General features: G+C 43.7%; 1 protein-coding gene across 3 annotated transcripts in view; it reads left to right on the top strand.

Annotated features, from left to right (window-relative positions):
• Nucleotides 1–20,000, top strand: part of dachd (dachshund d) — a 116,654-nt gene that overhangs the window by 87,405 nt on the left and 9,249 nt on the right. For 2 of the 3 annotated variants that reach the window (XM_048239710.1, XM_048239712.1), the window contains 3 exons: nucleotides 16,585–16,730; nucleotides 18,222–18,369; nucleotides 19,652–19,795. In XM_048239710.1, coding sequence (XP_048095667.1) covers nucleotides 16,585–16,730; nucleotides 18,222–18,369; nucleotides 19,652–19,795 — 438 coding nt within the window. The remainder of the gene's footprint in view (nucleotides 1–16,584; nucleotides 16,731–18,221; nucleotides 18,370–19,651; nucleotides 19,796–20,000) is intronic. The other variant, XM_048239711.1, reaches the window with a different exon arrangement.

The following is a 20,000-nucleotide window of genomic DNA, read 5'->3' as shown; positions in this document are numbered from 1 at the left end:
CTCAGCCCACCTACAAAGTAACCCTACATTTTTAATTTTGCTTATATGGAGTGAATGTTACACCTTAATGGTAATCGTGTCTGTATTTGGGCTCGATTCATTCAGATAATTCTTCACAGAATTGCCTTCTCATGTGCCAATTGTTATACCATTTGATTTTTTTTTCTGCCATGCAGCATGTAGTGTATATAATTCACTATCTGTTGAGTCCCATCTCTGCTGAGGCACAGGGACTCAAACATGTGTTGTGTGAGCAATGCATAGATCAGATGCAGCATGTGATACATACATTGAGTGACCTACTTTAGATGCTCTTCAGGAGATCATCTTTATAAGCACGACACCCTCCCACCCCAAACACGCACGCACACACACACACACACACACACACACACACACACACACACACACACACACACACACACACTCACAGCCCAGACCTTTACATTTTGATGCGCTGTCTATTCTCAGGTACATAAGGCATGTTGTCTGAGTCTCTTATCGTTGGGTGAAAGTATGACTGGTGAGGTGCACTTGATCCTTATCCAATCGGCCTGCCAATAGCCAGCTGGTTTCTCTGCCGTTTGGCGACTCCTGCGCTTGATTGAATTCCTTCCTCCTGAAATCTCCAGACACTTAGCATTCCTTTTTCAATTAGTCCAAGTCACAGTTTTCGTTTGGGAAAAAATGAAAACACAAAGAAAAGAATACAGCAGGTCCCTGCCATAGTTGGGATTAAATACAAAATTAAGCAAATAATAGAATTTGGTATTCTCGTGCGGCGGCGGTGGATGGGGGTGTGGATGTGTTGGAGAGGGTGATAATGATATTTTAAAGCCACTGTGGAAATCTTCCGCCTGTGTTTCCCCCACTGAATCCTCCGCAGTGGAGATTAGAGCAAGACTCTTTCACTCCCTCTCCTCTCTCTCTCTCTCTCTCTCTCTCTCTCTCTCTATCTCTCCCTCCCTTTCATTCTCTCTCAGATGGTGGAGGCTTGTGAATGCAATAATTAGCACAGTTATTTGAATTCACAGGTCAGACCCAAGGTGTTTGAGTGTGAGAGTGAGAGGGAGTGTTTATGTGTATGTCTGCCTGTTGTTTGTATGTGTGTTTTGGGTGTATGTGTATCTTTGTGTATGTTTGGACCTCAGTGTCTCTTTGTTGGCATATGTTGGTGGCTGCACCTTGGAAAGTGTGTGTGTTTTTGTGATTTTGTGATGACATCTGTGTGTGTCTGTGTGAGCATGTGTGTGTTTGTATACTCGCAGCTTGCAGAACTGGGAAAAGTGTTTTGTTTTTTATGATGGCATCTGTTTAGGGGTGATTGTGTGTGTGTGTGTGTGTGTGTGTGTGTGTGTGTGTGTGTGTGTGTGTGTGTGTGTGTGTGTGTGCATTTATTTATATTTGCAGAATAGGTGTTTACAAACTGCAAGGTGTTATAAATGCATACACACTTGCAAATTCATCTTTTTAGTCCTAGCTGATCCATGCGCACCTCAATGATTTAGATTGATATTCAAACAGTGCTCTATCAACACCATCTATCGATCCTAACACTTTAATCACAGCGGGCCTACAAGCCTCTTTAAATGACAATTAGCTCAGATTGTTAGTGATTTCCCTTTTCAAGTTGGTACAAGCAACACACACACACAGACACACTCCGCCACTACAACCACCACACTGTGTCTATTTGAGCTTCATGCCATTATCATTTAGACACGACTGTCCTAATATGTCACTCAGGATGATTAGAATTCAGCACTCTTCCCCGGTACCCTTAGCGGAGGACTACGGCTAACAGAAAAAGGGGGTAGAAGAAAAAGAAGAGAGAGAGAGAAAAAACATTTTTATAAAATAATCCATTAATGCAGAGGAGTGCAACTAAATTAGTTACCAATTTGCTGAGCATGAATTAATGAACAGAGCTTCTCCTGGCTCCCAGAGTTGTAATTTTCATAATAACCTCAGACCTCTGTTTGGCAGGTTGTTTGGTTTCTTCGTTTGAAGGTTTTCATTAGTCTAATGAGGACTGTGCAAGGGCGAGCAGTCAGCAGAATTTACATGAGGAAGCTATCATAATAAATGAGGCAATTTGAATAACACGCACAGGTTTATGCTGCGAGATGAGAGAGAGATTGTACCAGCCAGTTCTGGAGGTAACCAATACATTAGACCAACTAATAACCAAAGTAATCCCAATAAAAGCCTTAAGTGAAGGGAATAAAATTAATGATAGATATATTGAACTGTAATGATATGATACATGATGCATTAGATTAATAAAATAAATGCCCTCCATTGTTAAAGTAAGATGGGGTGGGGAGGGGGTCGCTAGTGGTCCTGGGTATTTTTTGTTTATTGCCCCCTTTTTAATTAGCCTTGTTCATCTCATCGGTTTGTTTAGACAAATGAGATAACATTCCAATGGTTTAATGATATTTCTCCACTTGTTTGATCTTTACGATCTTGGCAGAGCATTAAATTAATTTCATGCACTATACTCCCCAGCGACGGTGCAGGGTATCACAATGTGTTCCCCTGCATCATCTGATTCCAAGTATGACAGGAGAACAAAAAAAGAAAAAAAAGAAGAACTAACGAGAAAGAAGAACAGACGACACCATAATGGCTCATCATTCATCCACGTTCAGCATTTGTGATTGTCCATCTTCTGGACCTTTGTTGGAAAAAAAAGGGACCAAACGCTTTCAATCTCAGTTGAAAAGAGTGTTTCTTAAGTTGAGCAACAGCACAATACAGTATTGCCATATGGTTGTCTCTGGGCCCATTTGCCAGGCTATTTTTCCTGCCAGCCAAAGTTAAAACAAATCTGGTGGCGCTTCAGTCGAAAAGGGAGCTAAAATCCAACTGCTAGCTCTCGTGTTTATTAGGAGCTGTTCGCTAATTGATTTGCCTCGCAAAGGAAAGCTGAATTGCTTTTGACAAGCCTTGGTCTCTTGAAACAGCAGGTAGTTGACAAACACAACTGTTTGAAAGCCACTCAAGCCTTTGGCTGTAAACCCATCAAACATTTAGCGTTGTTTCATTTCCTCCGGGGAGATTCCTTGTGGAGGCAGCCACGTTTGGCGAGGACGAGGGAAGCGACAGTGCCATCATCACGGCTCCACGAGAAAGACTTAAAAAAGACTCAATCAATAACTCAATAACCAGCAGGCAGCAAATGTTGCACCACACTCAAAACTGTTGCAAAGCCTTTACGGCTTGGAAAATAATTAAAAAATAAAAAAGACAATACAAATTTAGTTTGCATGTTGCTAATCCTAACTCAGCTAACACTTACCCTCTCTAAGTGCATGTACTAATAAGGAAATTACACTCTACTTTCAGTTAAGTAAGTATGTAGTGCACACCATAGAACTTTCATTTAAAGTATAAACCAATGGTATGGCCTCTAGCCATTCTTAGTCAGTCTGACATCCATTTAACTCTTAGTGCACATTCTAGGTTGAAATAATTTAAGTGGCCAGAATGAACAGAAAAAAAACGGACCGTTTTCCTTTAGACACACTTTGCACAGTCAGACTTGACATAGACTTTATTGAAAAGAAATAAATCACTTAGCAAAGATCACCTTCACCACCTTCCTCTCTCTCTCTCTCTCTCTCTCTCTCTCTCTCTGTGTCATCAAGGATGAAGCTCTGTACAATATCGTACTCCACTCCTCACTAACAGTGCATTGTGACTTAGGGGTTTCATTGATGATTGATGTATACCGCCCCAGTGCCCCCCCTCCCCTCCACACCTGAAATGTATGTTGACTAATCAGATCCAGTTCCTGTGTCTGAATAAGAGAGGGAGAGAGAGAGAGAAAGCAGAGTCACGGCCGTCGGAGTGATAGAGGATGGCAGCAGCGATATCACTCCGATAATTTGCCAGCTGGTCAGCGGACGGAGTGGCATGTGTTTGCCATTATATGATTTCATCTCAAATACCTCATCCTCATGAAGATCAAAGGTTCCGAGAAACGTGTTTTGTTTTTCCTTTTTCCTTTTTTGTTTCTTTGTCCTCTTCCAACCTGTGTGTGAGGGTGAGGTCAGGGTAATCCATGGCATGTTGCGATGCATGCAAAAGCATGATAGCTTATGAGAATTTTTTTTTTTTTTTTTTTTTTTTTCAGATTTATTGGAAATCCAGAAGTCAAAAGAAAAAGAGATTTATAATAGTCAACAATAGGCAGCAGTGTAAAAAATATGATACATATAGCAGTTCAAAGATAGGATTTATTTTCTTTTTTTTTTCAAATTAATTTCGAACAAAGGAAAGTGGTATGAGTTCTCATTTTATTCAATCAGACATTATAAATGCAATTGATACCACAGTGAAAATTAATTTCATTTCTCTGGGCTGAAAAGGCAAGGACTTTGTTCTAATGTCTGGGGACTACTCACACAAAGATACTAATTTCATATAGCTCCACTGTTGATGTTTCACCAATATGAGTGCAAATTGGATTGCCTTATTTGTCATATGTACATAATTATACTCAATATTCCCTCCGCCCTTGGTATGCCTTACATTCTTAACATCTAATTTATAGACACACCACTTGTTTACACATTTTTCCCTGTAGTATGTGTGTCATCACTCACATTCAATCTCACATTTTCATGTGATGCTTTTCTATATATCTATTTATTTACCAGACGTTTATTCCGTCACACTACATATCCAAAGTGATTTACACATTTTATCAGTATAGCTATTCCCTGGGACTCCAACCCAATCAAACAGTAGTGTTGTTAAAACCTCACTACTGGATCTCCATTAGTGCAGCCGCTGTTCATACAGCAGAGAGCTGCCACAGGATTGAAGTCAGTGACGACTGTATCTGTCAAAGACTAATGCCTTTCCAATTTATCTTGGGCTAATCTCAATGAAATGTCAATGAAGCATCCATATGATCGTACATTGTTTTAAAACCAGGCTTCTTTACATGACTCCACTGACCAAATCTGACATAAATCCCATTTTATATCACAGAGCAACACTTCTACCTCTGTCAGGGGAAAAAACCCCCAGTTCATCATTATGCCCACTTTCATTCAGAGCATGTTTTTTGTTTGCCTTTTTCCCTCGCCGTGTCCTTGGCATTCTCTCGCTTTAAAAGTAAAATGGACTCGCGCTCGCAAGCTTGTGCTGACTCCCTGACTTTCCGCAAGACAAAAGGCTGGATCATTAGCCATAAGGATCCCACATGTGACTTGGCAGACAATAATGCCTTATGATCAAACAACTTGTCAGTGAGTCCCGTTGAAATGAAAGGGGTGCAAGGAAAAAAAATAATTCAATAGAGGATCAATCAAATTTCCAGAGCCCGGTAACAAATAGTGCTGATGAGGCAAGGATGGCAATCTCTACAGGGCCAGAGGGTGTTAGGGGGGGTTAGGGGGGGGTAGTTCATTTGGATATTTGTTCTCTCTCATGAATGTTCCACTGCATGACACCACTAACTGCTAATCACATTTCACAAAAAGCGAGGCTTTTAGGAATGTTGAAAAGAAGAGAAGGTTCTTTTTAATCTTTGAAATGCCTCAAAAGTGACAGAAAAGCTCTCTCCTGCCAAGATGTGAGGCTTAGATGGGGAGTTAAATGTGCTGTGGTCAGCTAAGTGTATCTGGTGTGTGTGTGAGGGGGGGAAGCAAATTTAATAATGTATTATCGTGCACTGGCGAAGGTGAAATCTCGCTGTCCATCACAAAACAAGGGCTCGTTTCATGTTACCATCCATTTCAAAGGAGTGGAGGCTTCGCTGAGGCATCTGCACTGACATCCAAGCCTTTACAGTGTGTCTGCTATTGCAGACCTAAGTGTTATGGTTTATCTCTGATGTCCTTTATCTGATGTGCCCAGCTAGCGTTGGATGCTAATGTTTGTCTAGGAACTCTTTTTTTCTCTCTTCTCTCCATTAATGATACCCTTTATCGAGCTAACCTCATTAGAATTCATCCGTTTACCTGCCTTGATAATGAGCAATAATGTGAATCACATTATTATTTCCTTTACTCCTGCTTTAAATACATATCTGAGCATCTGCCCTCTCTGCGACGCACATGGTGGAGAATATATATTTTACCTGTTTCCTGCTTGTCCTTGGACAGACGAAATGTAACAATTAGTAGGATAATTTCCCTTTGCCGGTAATTTGCGATTCAAAATAACACAAAGCACAGCAACTGTCACCGTCAGATAAGGTTGACCCTGACTTTGTGTTCAATATGCGGCTTTTTTTCTTGTTGTTGTTGGTGCTTTTGTTGTTTTCCTATCTCAAAAGCCCAATCATGCCATCGTTCTTCCGAGGGCACATTTGTATAATTTCATGTTTATATGTAAACAGTGCGCTGTGGCAAAGCAGCATGTCAAACACAAACACATTCCTAACTGTTTACGGCGGACTATCATGTTTACGGGCACTGCTCTTCTCCCCCTCTCTTCTTCCTGTCTTTGGCATTCAAAGTCCTATTAAAGTACAGCTCTGTTAGATACTCGTTGTGTAACGCCGCTCTCTTATCATTCCGCCGAGTTGTAGCTGACTTGAGGACATTGTGAGTCAAACCTTTAAATTTTGACTCGGCTGTAATTACACTCCGATACTTAGGCTTTTATATCCTTTCACTGCGAGGTAAATCATTCCTAATAAAAAAGGGAACAGGGGTGGAGGGAAAAACGGCTGGAAGACTAATTCCCTGCTCTCTTATGGCTCTGCTCTTGTGTTTGAAAGCCTTTCGCTAAGTATCTCAGTCACCTTGACTTTGCAGCAGTCGAAGCCGGAAAAACGCTGTTGCTTATCCAGTCTAACCCCAGCCTGTCAATTAGGTGTTTAAAAATTAATCTCTTTAACTGGAAATACCATGCCGGCTTTTCTTCCGTCTGCAAATGGAGTGTTATTAATTCAAGCGGCGCAAAGCCAGTGTTATGAATAATGTTATCAAAACAGATTTCCACACGTTTAACACATCACCCCCCGTTTAAAAACCCTTAAGTATTTTTATAACTGTGAACCGGGCGGCAAATGGATTTGCATCCATTTTCACTTCTTTCTTACTTAGGAGTCAGACGGGGCTCCTAAGCTTCTCCCTGCTTTTTTGTTTTTTTTCTCTCTCTCTCTCCTCTCCTCTAAGTTTACATTTCCATTTTTCCATTTTGTCTCTCTCTCTTTCTCTCTCTCTTTCATCCCCCCTTCTAAAAGCTCCTCAGTACATAGAGCCTGGATTAGTGCCAGAGTCGACTGTCAACAGAACACAACAACATCCTCGGTCCCTGTAGGATTGCAGGCCTGTACAATGACATTAATATGTCCGCCCATCCTCCACTGAGCTTGCCGTGTGCTCTGATCATGCTGCATACTATCTATCGCCGCATACTTGTTTTATCAAAGTATGGTAATTGCACTGGATTCCGTGGGTTTTTAGTGTTTGAATGTTTTAATGTATTTTAATTGATATCAAGTATGTAGTGTCACATTTACATAGTTGCGCGGAAAGGGACTGGCTAGCGTATGAAAGCGAGGCACAGTCACAACTCACTCAGTGCATACAGGGCGTCCACACTAAGTTTCCTTCTTGAGTTAACTACAAACAGATAAATGTTCAAAAGCACAATGGTTGAAATGTTTGCGCTTTACTTTAAAGAGGAAACAGGAGCTTATAGAAGCTTACTTTATAGTTCCTGTGACAAAGTGTTGGCATCTGACATTTCTGAAATTTCACACCATGTTACTCATACACACATATAGTGAATAGTGTAAGGTATTCAATTACCACTCCAGCTAAAAGGTCAGAGACAGTGGATTACTAGACTGTATGATGGGTTCAGGTGCCACAGTCACAAAATTAACGTGCTAACCACAACAGAAACGTCTTATGCCCCCTAATTATAAACTCTCATACTGAAGATGTATAGGAGGAGATTAAGACCATAATGTTTGTCATTTGAAAACTCTCATAGGCTATGTTTAACATTTATTTTATGTAGGTGTTCAGTCTCATGGACAGTAGTGTCTGGCCTGTGTTGCTGTGGTGTGAGTGTGTGTCTGCGAGATCAGATATATCCATAAAAAAGACTGTCACAATAGACAGATCTTCACAGGGCCGTTTTAGCCTTTCAAACCCTGCAGTTCAATTAATTCAAGGCCTCGAGAGCTGTGCCATGGTTACACAATCCCCTTACCTATTTTAATCAGATTATGTAAGACACTTTGGCAGCCACTGTCCTTCTCACCTCCGCCAAAAGAGGGCCTGTTTACCGAACGCTGGCTGTCATTGTGCGGTGAAGGCTTTGTGCGTCAAGGTGCGTCGTCTGTCTGTTCGTAAGACAAAAAGCCGCGGAGCCTGTTTTTTTTCTCTCCATTCCTTCAATTCGTTCTGTTTTATGCAGTCATCACAAGCAGTCAAGCCTTTAATCCTCGGTGGTCCGATAATGACATCGCCCCTGCATTTATTGCATGGGTTGGGGTGGTGGAGGTGGTGGTGGGGTGGAGGAAAACGCTGACTTTGAACAAATGAACAGTCTGACCTTTATGCAATAAATATGACACGGGGCCGCATAAAAAAAAAAACACGACAAGATATCTTCCTCGCGGATGTGCGTCACCCTTTCACGTTCTGTTTCTCTCTGATTGGAAGAAAGGTAGAGAAAAACACACACACACACACACACACGCAATAGGAGAGCCGTCTGCAAAAGCCATTTTGAGTCTTTTGTGCATAATTTATGAAGCACGTATAAATTGCAGGGGAACATCAGTCAGGAAACATATACATCTTCTCCCGGTGACATGCCTCTTTGATGGTCGAGATGAAGTCAGTCCATCGTTACGATTTGGTACAACGCCTTGAGAAATTGTACCTGTAGTAGCAATTTCCCGAAAAATAGGGCCTCTGCTTTTGACCCTCCATAAAATCTCATATTTACCCGACTGTGATAAGTGAGAGTCATTTGACTGTTGTCTGGCAAACTGCACCTTGAGATCCCCCATTTGCCTCGGTGGTGAACTGTGGAGAAGTGGCCGAGGTTACCCTATGATAGCTGCTTTGTTTTGTCCCTGACGCGCGCCGACAGTTAAGGATTTATGAATATTTCCTCTCTCCTCCCTTGCCTGCCCATCTGTGCAGCCATCTTCCCATGGCCTTGAGAATATGTTTCAATTTATTAAGGCAAAGCCCAAAAAAAGGGGCTGCCTCATTATTTCCGAGGAAGAGTGGAGTGGCAATCTGAATTGGTTATTAATGGGCAGGCTATGCCATAGGGCAGTTGAAATTTAATGATATCCTACAAGAAAATATGAGGGTGTCACTTTCCAAAAAGTCATGCTAAATGTCAGCATTTTAAGGTCTCGCCGCTAATTTTATGCCCGTGCACAGTAATGTTTTGGAGAGCGTTTAGGAAAACACGGCCCAGTGCCTGGGCTTATTATCCCTCTCACCTTCCCTCCTCTCTCAAATGGGTTTGTGCAGCAAGCGATTTAATCTCTAAGTGTAGGGAACATTAGGAAAGAAGGGGGGTAAAAGAGGGAGGGGGATGGGGTTGGAGGTGGATGCGTATGTGTGTGTTGGGAGGGGTTGAAAGTATATGCGCGTGTGTGTATGTCTGTGTGTGTGTGTGGGGAGGGATCGGGGTTGATGTGTGTGTGTGTGTGTGTGTGTGTGTGTGAAAGGGTGAAAAAAAAGCTCAGCTTTTTTTCCCCCTCTTCGCTCCCAGATAAGAGTCTGAGCCAAATGTTACCTGTTAATCCAGGGCCAGACCTACTCCAACACTTGACTTTGTCTCGCAGCATGCACGGGCCAATGGCTCATTTTCCTCACTGCGGTAAAGGGCTTATTAACCAGAAAAGAGTGTGTCGGGCGTGAGGAGTGTGTTTGTGTGTAGGTGTCTGGTCGTAAAGACGGGTGGTGATGTTGATGGAGTTGATGCTGTAGGGAACAGCATGCTGCACGATGATCATCTTACCTGTGCATATGTCCAGCACATGTGTACGGTCACTCACTCACTCTAAAAGAATCTATGTTAAATATGAAACACAGCACATGTTCTCAGTATGCAAGCTAGTTTAGTCTTAATGTGCTTAAACTGCAGCTTAATATACACAATATCCATTTTCCCATATCCATACAGAATGAGATTTCTTTCTTTCTTTCTTTTTTTAAAGGATTTATCTGTGATTAGTGTTCACACACAAACTATAGCCAACCTTGACAGATGTAAGACTTGAAGCAAGCCCCCGTGTTCAAAGGGATCTCTAGGTGTTTTTAATACAGATAGTGTTTTATGCACACATCACATCTCACCCCTCTACCTCCCTCTCTTTCTTTTCTCCCTCCAAAAGGTTAGTGGTGTGTAACGTAATATTGTCTCCATTTACTGGGCTGAAAGGTCATAACCACTCCCACGGAGGGAGGCAACTTCTGCAGCCACAGTGGCAGGTCAAATAAAATGTAATTGTCTGCTGAAAGCGCCGGCTGCTTCTTTTGTGGCGAGTAAACTGACATCCTCCAGGTTTTAGCATTCAATTCTCCTGCTGGGAGGAACACAAGTTTGCAAGGACACAGGCTTCACCTGTCAATATATCACAGTGACTGCCCAGCCAAATGCTGCGTTACTCCCTTTCTCCTCTCCTCCCTCCCCCTGCCTCTTGTTTTCCTCTGCTCTCTTTCTTGTTCTCTCTCTCTTCCTTTCTCTCTCTGTGTGTCTCACCCAACTTCCTCTGCATTTCTCTGTCTCCCCCTCTTTATCTGTATTGAAAGTGTCTATGATCTACCTTTCTCTCTCTCTGCCCATCTCATCTCTCTCTCTCTCTCTCTCTCTCTCTCTCTCTCTCTCTGTCTGCTCCACTCGTTCACGTGAGGCATCAGCTGAAAGGCCCGCTGGGACCCCAATTCAAACAGCGCAACTGGAAACATATGGCAGATTTTCAGCTCCCAAGGTCAATTAAAGCTATTTATCGGGGAGAATGTTTCTAAATATCCCAAGGTTTATTCTCTGTTTATCCCACAACGCATTGAGCATAATTAAAACAAAAAATCTGTGAGACTGTTTTGGGTTCTCCTTGTTTTGACTTTCCATCAAAGATCATCAAAAACCAGACACTTCAAGTGGGAGCCTGAGACATATTTTATCTTTCGTTATCACAGGCATCTGCATCCTTTCTTTCTTTTTTTCTTTCTTTTTTTTCCTGGCATTCTTGGCACTGCCTATCCTGGCCGAGCCCAAACGCTCCTCACTATACAAATCTAATAACATGTAAATTGGAGATAAGGCTAGATCCCTCCGAGTGATATTTTCTACATTCATAGTTTGTCAAGTCAATTTCTGAGCTCCTGGTTTAGCAACACAACACATAAGGAGTGAGAAAATTAACTGTAAAGGTGATTTATCACCTCTAGCATACTGTCAAGGACTCCCTCAACAGACATGCAGGAAAATGGGGTGAGGTGTGTGTGTGTGTGGGGGGGGGTGAGAGACGAGGCAAGCAAGCAGAGGGAGGGACAGGAGGGTGGGTCGGCATGAGGTGGGGGAGACGTTGGTGTTGTTTTAAATTATGGCATTTCATTCAGAATGCATTGTATTTACAGCGTCCCATTTTATTTGTGGCTCCTATTATCCCTCGAGTGAAACAGTTGTGCATGAAATGTTATTTGTGCTATGGGTGACCTGAAAGGATTTCAGAAGTATTTCAGAGTGGTGGGAGTGGAGAGGGAGAGAGAGATAGAGAGGGAGGGAGAGAGAGAGGGAAAGAGAGAGAAAGGGAAAGAGAGGGGCTGTCACATCTCCTGTTGGCAGCCTGGCAGGAGAAATATCACCTGGAAACGGAAGAGGTTTCTCTCTCTCTTTCTCTCTCTCTCTCTCTCTCTCTCTCTCTCTCTCTCTCTCTCTCTCTCTCTCTCTCTCTGTCTGCTCCACTCGTTCACGTGAGGCATCAGCTGAAAGGCCAGCTGGGACCCCAATTCAAACAGCTGCAACTGGAAACATATGGCAGATTTTCAGCTCCCAAGGTCAATTAAAGCTATTTATCGGGAGAATGTTTCTAAATATCCCAAAGGTTTATTCTCTGTTTATCCCACAGCATTGAGCATAATTAAAACAAAAAATCTGTGAGACTGTTTTGGGTTATCCTTGTTTTGACTTTCCATCAAAGATCATCAAAACCAGACACTTCAAGTGGGAGCCTGAGACATATTTTATCTTTCGTTATCACAGGCATCTGCATCCTTTCTTTCTTTTTCTTTCTTTTTTTTTTCCTGGCATTCTTGGCACTGCCTATCCTGGCCGAGCCCAAACGCTCCTCACTATACAAATCTAATAACATGTAAATTGGAGATAAGGCTAGATCCCTCCGAGTGATATTTTCTACATTCATAGTTTGTCAAGTCAATTTCTGAGCTCCTGGTTTAGCAACACAACACATAAGGAGGTGAAAAATTAACTGTAAAGGTGATTTATCACCTCTAGCATACTAATCAAGGACTCCCTCAACAGACATGCAGGGGAAAATGGGGTGAGGTTATTATGTGTGTGTGTGGGGTGAGAGACACAAGCAAACAGGCAGAGGGAGGGACAGGAGGGTGGGTCGGCATGGGGTGGGGGAGACGTTTGCGTTGTTTTAAATTATGGCATTTCATTCAGAATGCATTGTATTTACAGCGTCCCATTTTTATTTGTGGCTCCTATTATCCCGGCGAAACAGTTGTGCATGAAATGTTATTTGTGCTATGGGTGACCTGAAAGGATTTCATAAGTATTTCAGAGTGGTGGGAGTGGAGAGGGAGAGAGAGATAGAGAGGGAGGGAGAGAGAGAAGGGGGAAGGGAAAGGGGGCTGTCACATCTCCTGTTGGCAGCCTGGCAGGAGAAATATCACCTGGAAACGGAAGAGAGGTTTCTCTCTCTCTTTCTCTCTCTCTCTCTCTCTCTCTCTCTCTCTCTCTCTCTCCACCTATCTCATAGTGTTTCCATCTCAGTGGGGTCTGGCACTGTAATTAAGTTGAAGTCAATGATTCTGTGCTGCTGGTGAGAAGTAAACATCCAAACACATGTCAGCGTAGGAAGAGAGAAAGATGGAGAGAGGGAGAGAGAGAGAGAGAGAGGGATACACAGGGAGAAACAAGGACATGAAATAAAGATAACCTATGTCTGCACTTGTTTTCTGAACCTCTAAACCCTACATGCACAGACTTCCTAATAAAGCATTGCTATGTTAAGATATGACTATTTGCTGCATTCATAGCCCGAGAGAGACAGAGAGAGAGAGAGTGTGTTGGCGTCCCGGCAATTGGAATCGAGACACAGTGTTGGCTTTCAAACGCGTGACAGATTGTTTTTCGGTAACAAAGCGGTCAGAAACTCCCTGTGATCCAGCATTGTGTTCCGTGCCGAGGTCCTGCTGAGTCCAGAGCAGAAGTGGGTTAAAGCGGTGATTTATGATTAGCGCCTCGGTGAAATAAGGGACAGAAATGCCTGCAAATCAATTGTGTGTGTCTCCGACAACCACATCTCCCCGTTGTTCATCATGTACAGACACATGCCTTCTGCCTCGTCCTCCTCACCCCTCCCTCAGTCTTCTTCTTCTTCTTCTTCATCTTCTTCCCTCCTCCTCTTTTCCTTCTTCTGGGGTGTGAAGAATAGGAACAGTCTTTTCAATTTAACAATACTTGCTCGTTTGCTTAGATAACAGCACATGTGGTCAGCATTTGAGAGTTGGCCCACTAACTTCCTGATCTTGTTATTGTTTTAATAGAGCCAGGGAATACAGCGCAATATTTAGGCCAGTACATTATTGCGTACTGAGAAAACGTCTTCTGTTATTGTCAATTAGCTTTGCTCCCGCTTCGCTCACTTGCTCGCTTGCTTGCTTGCTCACTCACCTCTAAATGTGCCGGTTAAAAAGCAAAAAATAATCACGGGCGAAACTTAAAAGGTGGACCGTTGTGTTTTTGCTTTTAATTTAGGAAATTAAATCACATGCAAATGTTTCCCCATTAGCCGCCCATCCGTCTTAATTAATGAAGTGGAGTGAAGCGCATGTGAAATTGGAGGGGGGGTTTGGGTGGTGGGAGGAGTTTTGGGGTTATCGGTGGGACTGAGGGGTGCGGATGGGTGGGGTGTGGGGGAGGGTGGGGGTTTTGGTGCGGGATCTCTGTGAATCTGCGGGCATCTTCGTGGTCTTTCCCGTCTTCCAAGAACTCGGAATGTTTAAATCCCTCACAGCGTCGGGGCGAATATTCAACTGTTGGTTCGGCCGCGTGTTTCCAGGGCATTTGCAGATGCTCGGAATAATCTCCAACGTTTCGACTCAATCTGCTCAGGAGAGTGAGGAAATAAATACTTTAAACTAATTAATACACCACCAGCTGTTCCCAAGCCTTGGCTGGCACTAGTGAATATTGATGGGAGGGAAAGGGCCTCCTTCAGTGGCGGCTGTGTTTGTGCATGATTTAGGCACCCATATAAACACATATTAATTCTGAATGAGCAGGGATTTGAGATAATGCCGCGCAGACACACAAAATGTCCCCCAAAAAGATGACAGGATTGAAAAGAGAAAACAAGGAAAGGAGGGAATAAAGAGCAAGGAGAAGAAAAAGATGAAGCAATTGACGCTTGTAGGAATCAGCTGTGTGCATCTTCGACATGTGCTAGTCTCGCCGTTCCCAGACTCCCTCCCTCTCTCCTTCTCTGCTCCTCTTGTGAAGCATATCAATTTGTAGCTTACTAAATGCTTTTATAGTCATATGCCTTCCTCATTTTTGAGCGGCATGTCAGGCCTGCATGATTGCATTCCGATATCGTCACCACACTGTGTGTGTGTGTGTGTGTGTGTGTGTGTGTGTGTGTGTTTGAGTTTCCTCGTGACGTGCGCGGAATTACGGCAGGCATTGGGACTGCTCTGCAGATGTCCTCCTGCCAGAGAGATATATGGCAGATGATGTCATCATAGGCAGGTCAACAGACTCCCTCTCAAAGCCTGCTTGAGGAGTCAGTCCTCGGGATGGGGATGGATGAAGATTGGGAGGGGTGCGCTTTGAGAGTATGTTTGTGTGTGTGTGTGTGTGTGTGTGTGTGTGTGTGTGTGTGTGTGTGTGTGTGTGTGTGTGTGTGTGCTTGTAGGCCTGCACTGCATCTTGGGTTCTGGCAGGACATCTGTTTAGGGTTTGCTATGAAGCTCCTCTCCTCTCCCCTGCCTTATGATGTTGTTTGAACCTGCCAGGAGGTCTGGAGACATGGCGGGAGGGGGAAGCAGACGGAGGACAGAGAGGTGATCCAGTACCATCCTCACGCATGGGGATATAAGCATAGAGAGAGATGGAAACATGCAGGTGAATGGGGTTTCTAGTCAGAGAGGGAGGCTGTAGTGCTTCAATTGAGTTTGCATGTCAAGGTGCTCCAGTAGTGAAGTACTGTGCATCTAGTCTCCTCATTGTCATTCAGACTCTTGTGTTATAGGGTAGTGGGGGGAAAAACCCCCCCTATGTTTATATTCATTTCTATTTCACCATTACTCTCCTTTGGCTCAAACCCTTGTGTTGTGCTTGTGGGTACTTGTCAGCCCATTGTTGCCTCACTACCAGCAGCCTCGTGCTTCCTCCACTTTCCCCTAGCATCAAATCAACCCTGGAGTGCGCCGAAGCTCCAAACCACACTCACAGTTTCTGTTTTTTTGTTTTGTTTCATCGGAAGGGGCCAGGGCTTTCTGGGAATGACTGAAATGCATTTGCCCAGGCTAACCCTCTGTGCTTTATCAGGCCAGGTCCTTGCCTCGGTCCTTGCCTAGGCTGTTTCTTAGGTTGGGGTTGGGGAGGTGGGGTGGGAGTGGGAGTGGTTGTAACATTGAAATGCTGTAAATGGCGCCTCTGCCATCGTGGTACCATATGGCCTTTGTTGGGGAGGCCAGCGCCCAGGCTAATCTAGACCGCTGAATTCGCACACATCTGCTTGATTGTGCCGTACGTGTATGTATGTGAGAACAGACAGTATGGCCATATGGGGGACAGGGCGGGGCACCACTGCCCACAATTCCCTGCCCTGAACGATGCAGATAACAAATGACCGAGGACATATTTAAAAGGAATACACATGAAACAGAGGAGTCAGGGGAGGAGGGGGAGGGAGGGGAGGAGGGGGGGGGGTGGAAGAGGAGTTCTTATACCCCGACGTTCAACAATTGTTCATTCCTCTCATGTAGGCTATGGGGAGAGTCTCTAGGGGATAGGGGAGAAGTCCGCATACAGTAGCATCAATAAAGAAGGATTACCCTGACAAAGGGAGAGCACGCCATCAATCATTCCCGCCTGATTGGCCAGGCTCACACTACATGCAAATGTAATTTTTCTCACAAACAATGTGTGTACAATCACAAACTGGACCAAATGCTGCCACATATTTTTTACATGTGACACAAAGAACGTCAAAACATTTGTCTTTTTGGCTTGTGGACACTGCTGGGTTGAAGGCGTTTTTTAACGTTTTAAAAACGTTTTTTTCTTTTGTTTCTCTCCATTTGTTTCTCTCTCTCTCTCTTTTCTCTTTCTGTCATCCTCTCTCTGTCATTTCCTCCATCTCTTCCCCACCAGAAGAAAACCCCCTGTGCACGCCAACAGCGAGGGACAGCTACGAGAGGCTGTCGCTGGCCAGCCAGGCTCTGCCGCCCGGATTCCCCTCCCCCTTCCTCTTCCCTGACGGCCTGTCCTCGATAGAGACTCTGTTGACTAACATCCAGGTGAGTGAGAGCTCCCCTCCTCCTAGCCTCTCAGTGCCCCCCTGACGCAGTACCCTCGCACAGCAACTCAACTTGGAACAGATGCAGACAAGAGTTAAGGTGATCTCTCCCAGTCTCTCTCCCACCGGGCTATACAGTCAATGAATATCGCTCCGATTAATACGCCGATAGAGCCTGTACTGACGGGTTGTCATCAATATCAATCCCAATCTTCTGGCGCTCCTCTTTCCTTGAAACCAGAGCTGTAGTGATTGGAATCAGGTGTTCTCTTTATCAGGGATTCGAAGGAAGACGAGCTATTTTAGATATGCTCCGAGGATGCGACTGTCATATTGTAAACGTCCTCGGTGGAATTCGATGTCATTTGTTTCTCGTCGCTGAGACAAAGACAGAAAGAGAGAGAGAGATGATCACAAATGGAAAGGCTGGCATTGTTTGCAGTCCCATTCTAGAAGGCCTGGTATCAGCCCTCTTTTGTGATGGCAGCAGAGCACGAACAGTGCTGCGCCAGTCTGTTGTTGCTACCGTGCAAATGTGGCCCCTAGTCAGGAAGATGAATGCACTTGATTATCATTGCTTTCTAAGACTAATGATGTGAGTACAGTAGTGGGACTGAGCAGAGACTCGAGTCCCGCACTCGCCGCGCTCTTGTGTTACGGACATCAGATTCGAGGCGATCCTTTTGGCCCCGGCGATAATTAGCACAGCCTCTTCAGAGCCGCACAAGTCGACTAAGTCATCTTTAATCTCGATCTCGGGGTAATGTTTTGATTGAACATTCATATACAAATCAACAAAATGTACCCAAGCAGAAAATTGAGATAAAGCAACTTGGAGTAAATTGGGGTCATAAGAACGAACAATTAGTATGATATAGCCCATTGCATTTGCTTTAATTGCGTGTGTATAGGGAATAATTGTTTTGAAATAGTCACGGCATGGTTTGTATTGCCAGTATGCAAATCTCCATCTCTGTGAACATTATCTCCAGAGAAGCCCATTTTTTTGCATGTTTTATTTATGCGAAATATTTCCCTGGATACATCTTTTCATGCATGACCCAGCCTTTACGAATCCATGGCTTCCAAGTCTCTAAAAGTTGTAATTATTTTCATACTTATTGATTTATTTTTTGCCACACATGCACATTTGTAATCTTAACAAGTCTATGGAGAGGGCTGTGAACTCATTCAGAATGGTGACCTCGCTGTCCCTCTCCCTCGGCTTGTATTTCACCCTTGCGGCCAAAAGAGGTCAGACCATTCGCCGAACGCACTTTGCATGGATTTACATGGAGCTTTGCAGACGCATTAATCTCCATGTGTTTTGTTACATTATACGAGAGATGCGCCTTTACAAAGCAGACAATGTAAATCACAAATCAGGATTTGGATAAACGCAAAAGGAAAGGGTCATGTCTGGTTATCTTGTCATGAAGGGAATTTCACACAGAATATGTGTGTGTGTGTGTGTGTGTGTGTGTGTGTGTAGGGCCTGTTAAAGGTGGCCATAGATAACGCACGCGCCCAGGAGAAGCAGGTGCAGCTGGAGAAGACAGAGCTGAAGATGGAGCTGTTCAGAGAGCGGGAGCTCCGAGAGACTCTGGAGAAACAGCTCGCCATCGAGCAGAAGAACAGAGGTAACACACACACACACACACACACACACACACACACACACACACACACACACACACTCTGATAAACACATAAATTCTCACATACTCTCTCTCTGAAACATATAGACATAATTACATGCTTTTATTACCAGCACTCTCTACATCAAGACATAGCAGCAGGCACAACTACACACACACACACACACACACACACACCAGACAAACCACCATCCCCTGGATGTGCTTAGAAGAGCTTCCCAATAACCGGAACATGAATAATCAAGCGCATTAAGCACTCCATAACCAGCTGTATTTATGTATGGATCAATTTACAAACAGGGATTGATTATGCATACACGGCCACTTAACAGAGCACAGTGTGAATAGTAACTCAATGTTAATGTGTGTGTTTTTAAAGATGAAACGTTCATACACTTTAATAAGGGGGCCACCATGTCGCATTTGGAGATACAGTCAGCATTATTCCCTATTAGGGAGTTAATACTCGTAATTACAAGCACACATTATGATATTAATATGAATGATTTATAGCCTCTGTCTGTAAATAAAAAGTGTAGCAAAGAGAAGAGAAAAAAAAGTAATCGTCTCATGTTCTATGCATCCAGTGCAAGTAATTAATCAAATGGAATTTAATAAGCCAATTCCACAAAAGTGTCCCTTTAAATGTGCTCATTCAGCCTAAGCCCCTGCAGCCTGCTTCTTACTTAGTATTCAGAGCGGTGTTCGCGACTTCAGATTCGAACGGGGAAAAAATGGAAAGTTTCGCTTAAACCTGGTCTCGTTGGCTTTTCAACCTAGGATAATCCAGGTTATTGCTCGCTAGCTCAATTATTTTGGTAAGGACGCAAAAACAACTTTTATTGAATGAGAATAGTTGCCGTACTGGGTGAGTCTTTTTTGTCCATTATGTGATCATCACCCCCCAACCCTCCAACGTTCAGGGCCTGCAGCTTGTGTTCCAACCACACCTCTTAATAATCAAACTCAAGCTTCATTTCTCAGCTCAAATCTGTTTAGTCGTGATGTGACTGGTCATCTAATCAGACTATTCTGTCTGGTGGTTTGTTGGTAGTATGTGTTCATATGTCTCACTCTCAGAAGTGTAAGTCACGAGTTAGCTTCTGGCATCCATTTAAACCAGAGGCAAATCTGAGCAGCTGTGCTTACACTATCTTTACTTCCACTCAATAACTGACAGTTCAAAGGATCTCTTCACCTCCTTTTTTTTCCTCTCCTCTCTTTTTTATCCTAATGTTTTTTCTGTGTTTTGTTTTGGCCTCAGCAATAATTCAGAAGCGTCTGAAGAAGGAGAAGAAGGCCAAGAGAAAACTGCAGGAAGCCCTGGAGTACGAGTCCAAGCGCCGGGAGCAGGTCGAGCAGACGCTCAAGCAGACGTCACCCTCTGACAGCCTCCGATCTCTCAACGGTAGGACATACACACACACACACACACACACACACACACACACACACACACACACACACACACACACACACACATTCATACACTCAGACACACACACACACACACATACACACACACACACACACACACACACACACACATTCATACACTCAGACACACACACACACACACACACACACACACACACACACACACACACACACAC

The sequence above is a fragment of the Alosa alosa genome, chromosome 3 (genome assembly GCF_017589495.1).
Source record: "Alosa alosa isolate M-15738 ecotype Scorff River chromosome 3, AALO_Geno_1.1, whole genome shotgun sequence".
NCBI classification, from domain to species: domain Eukaryota; kingdom Metazoa; phylum Chordata; class Actinopteri; order Clupeiformes; family Clupeidae; genus Alosa; species Alosa alosa.
Note: the sequence above shows the minus strand (reverse complement) of the source record. Positions and strands in the feature narration are given on the sequence as shown.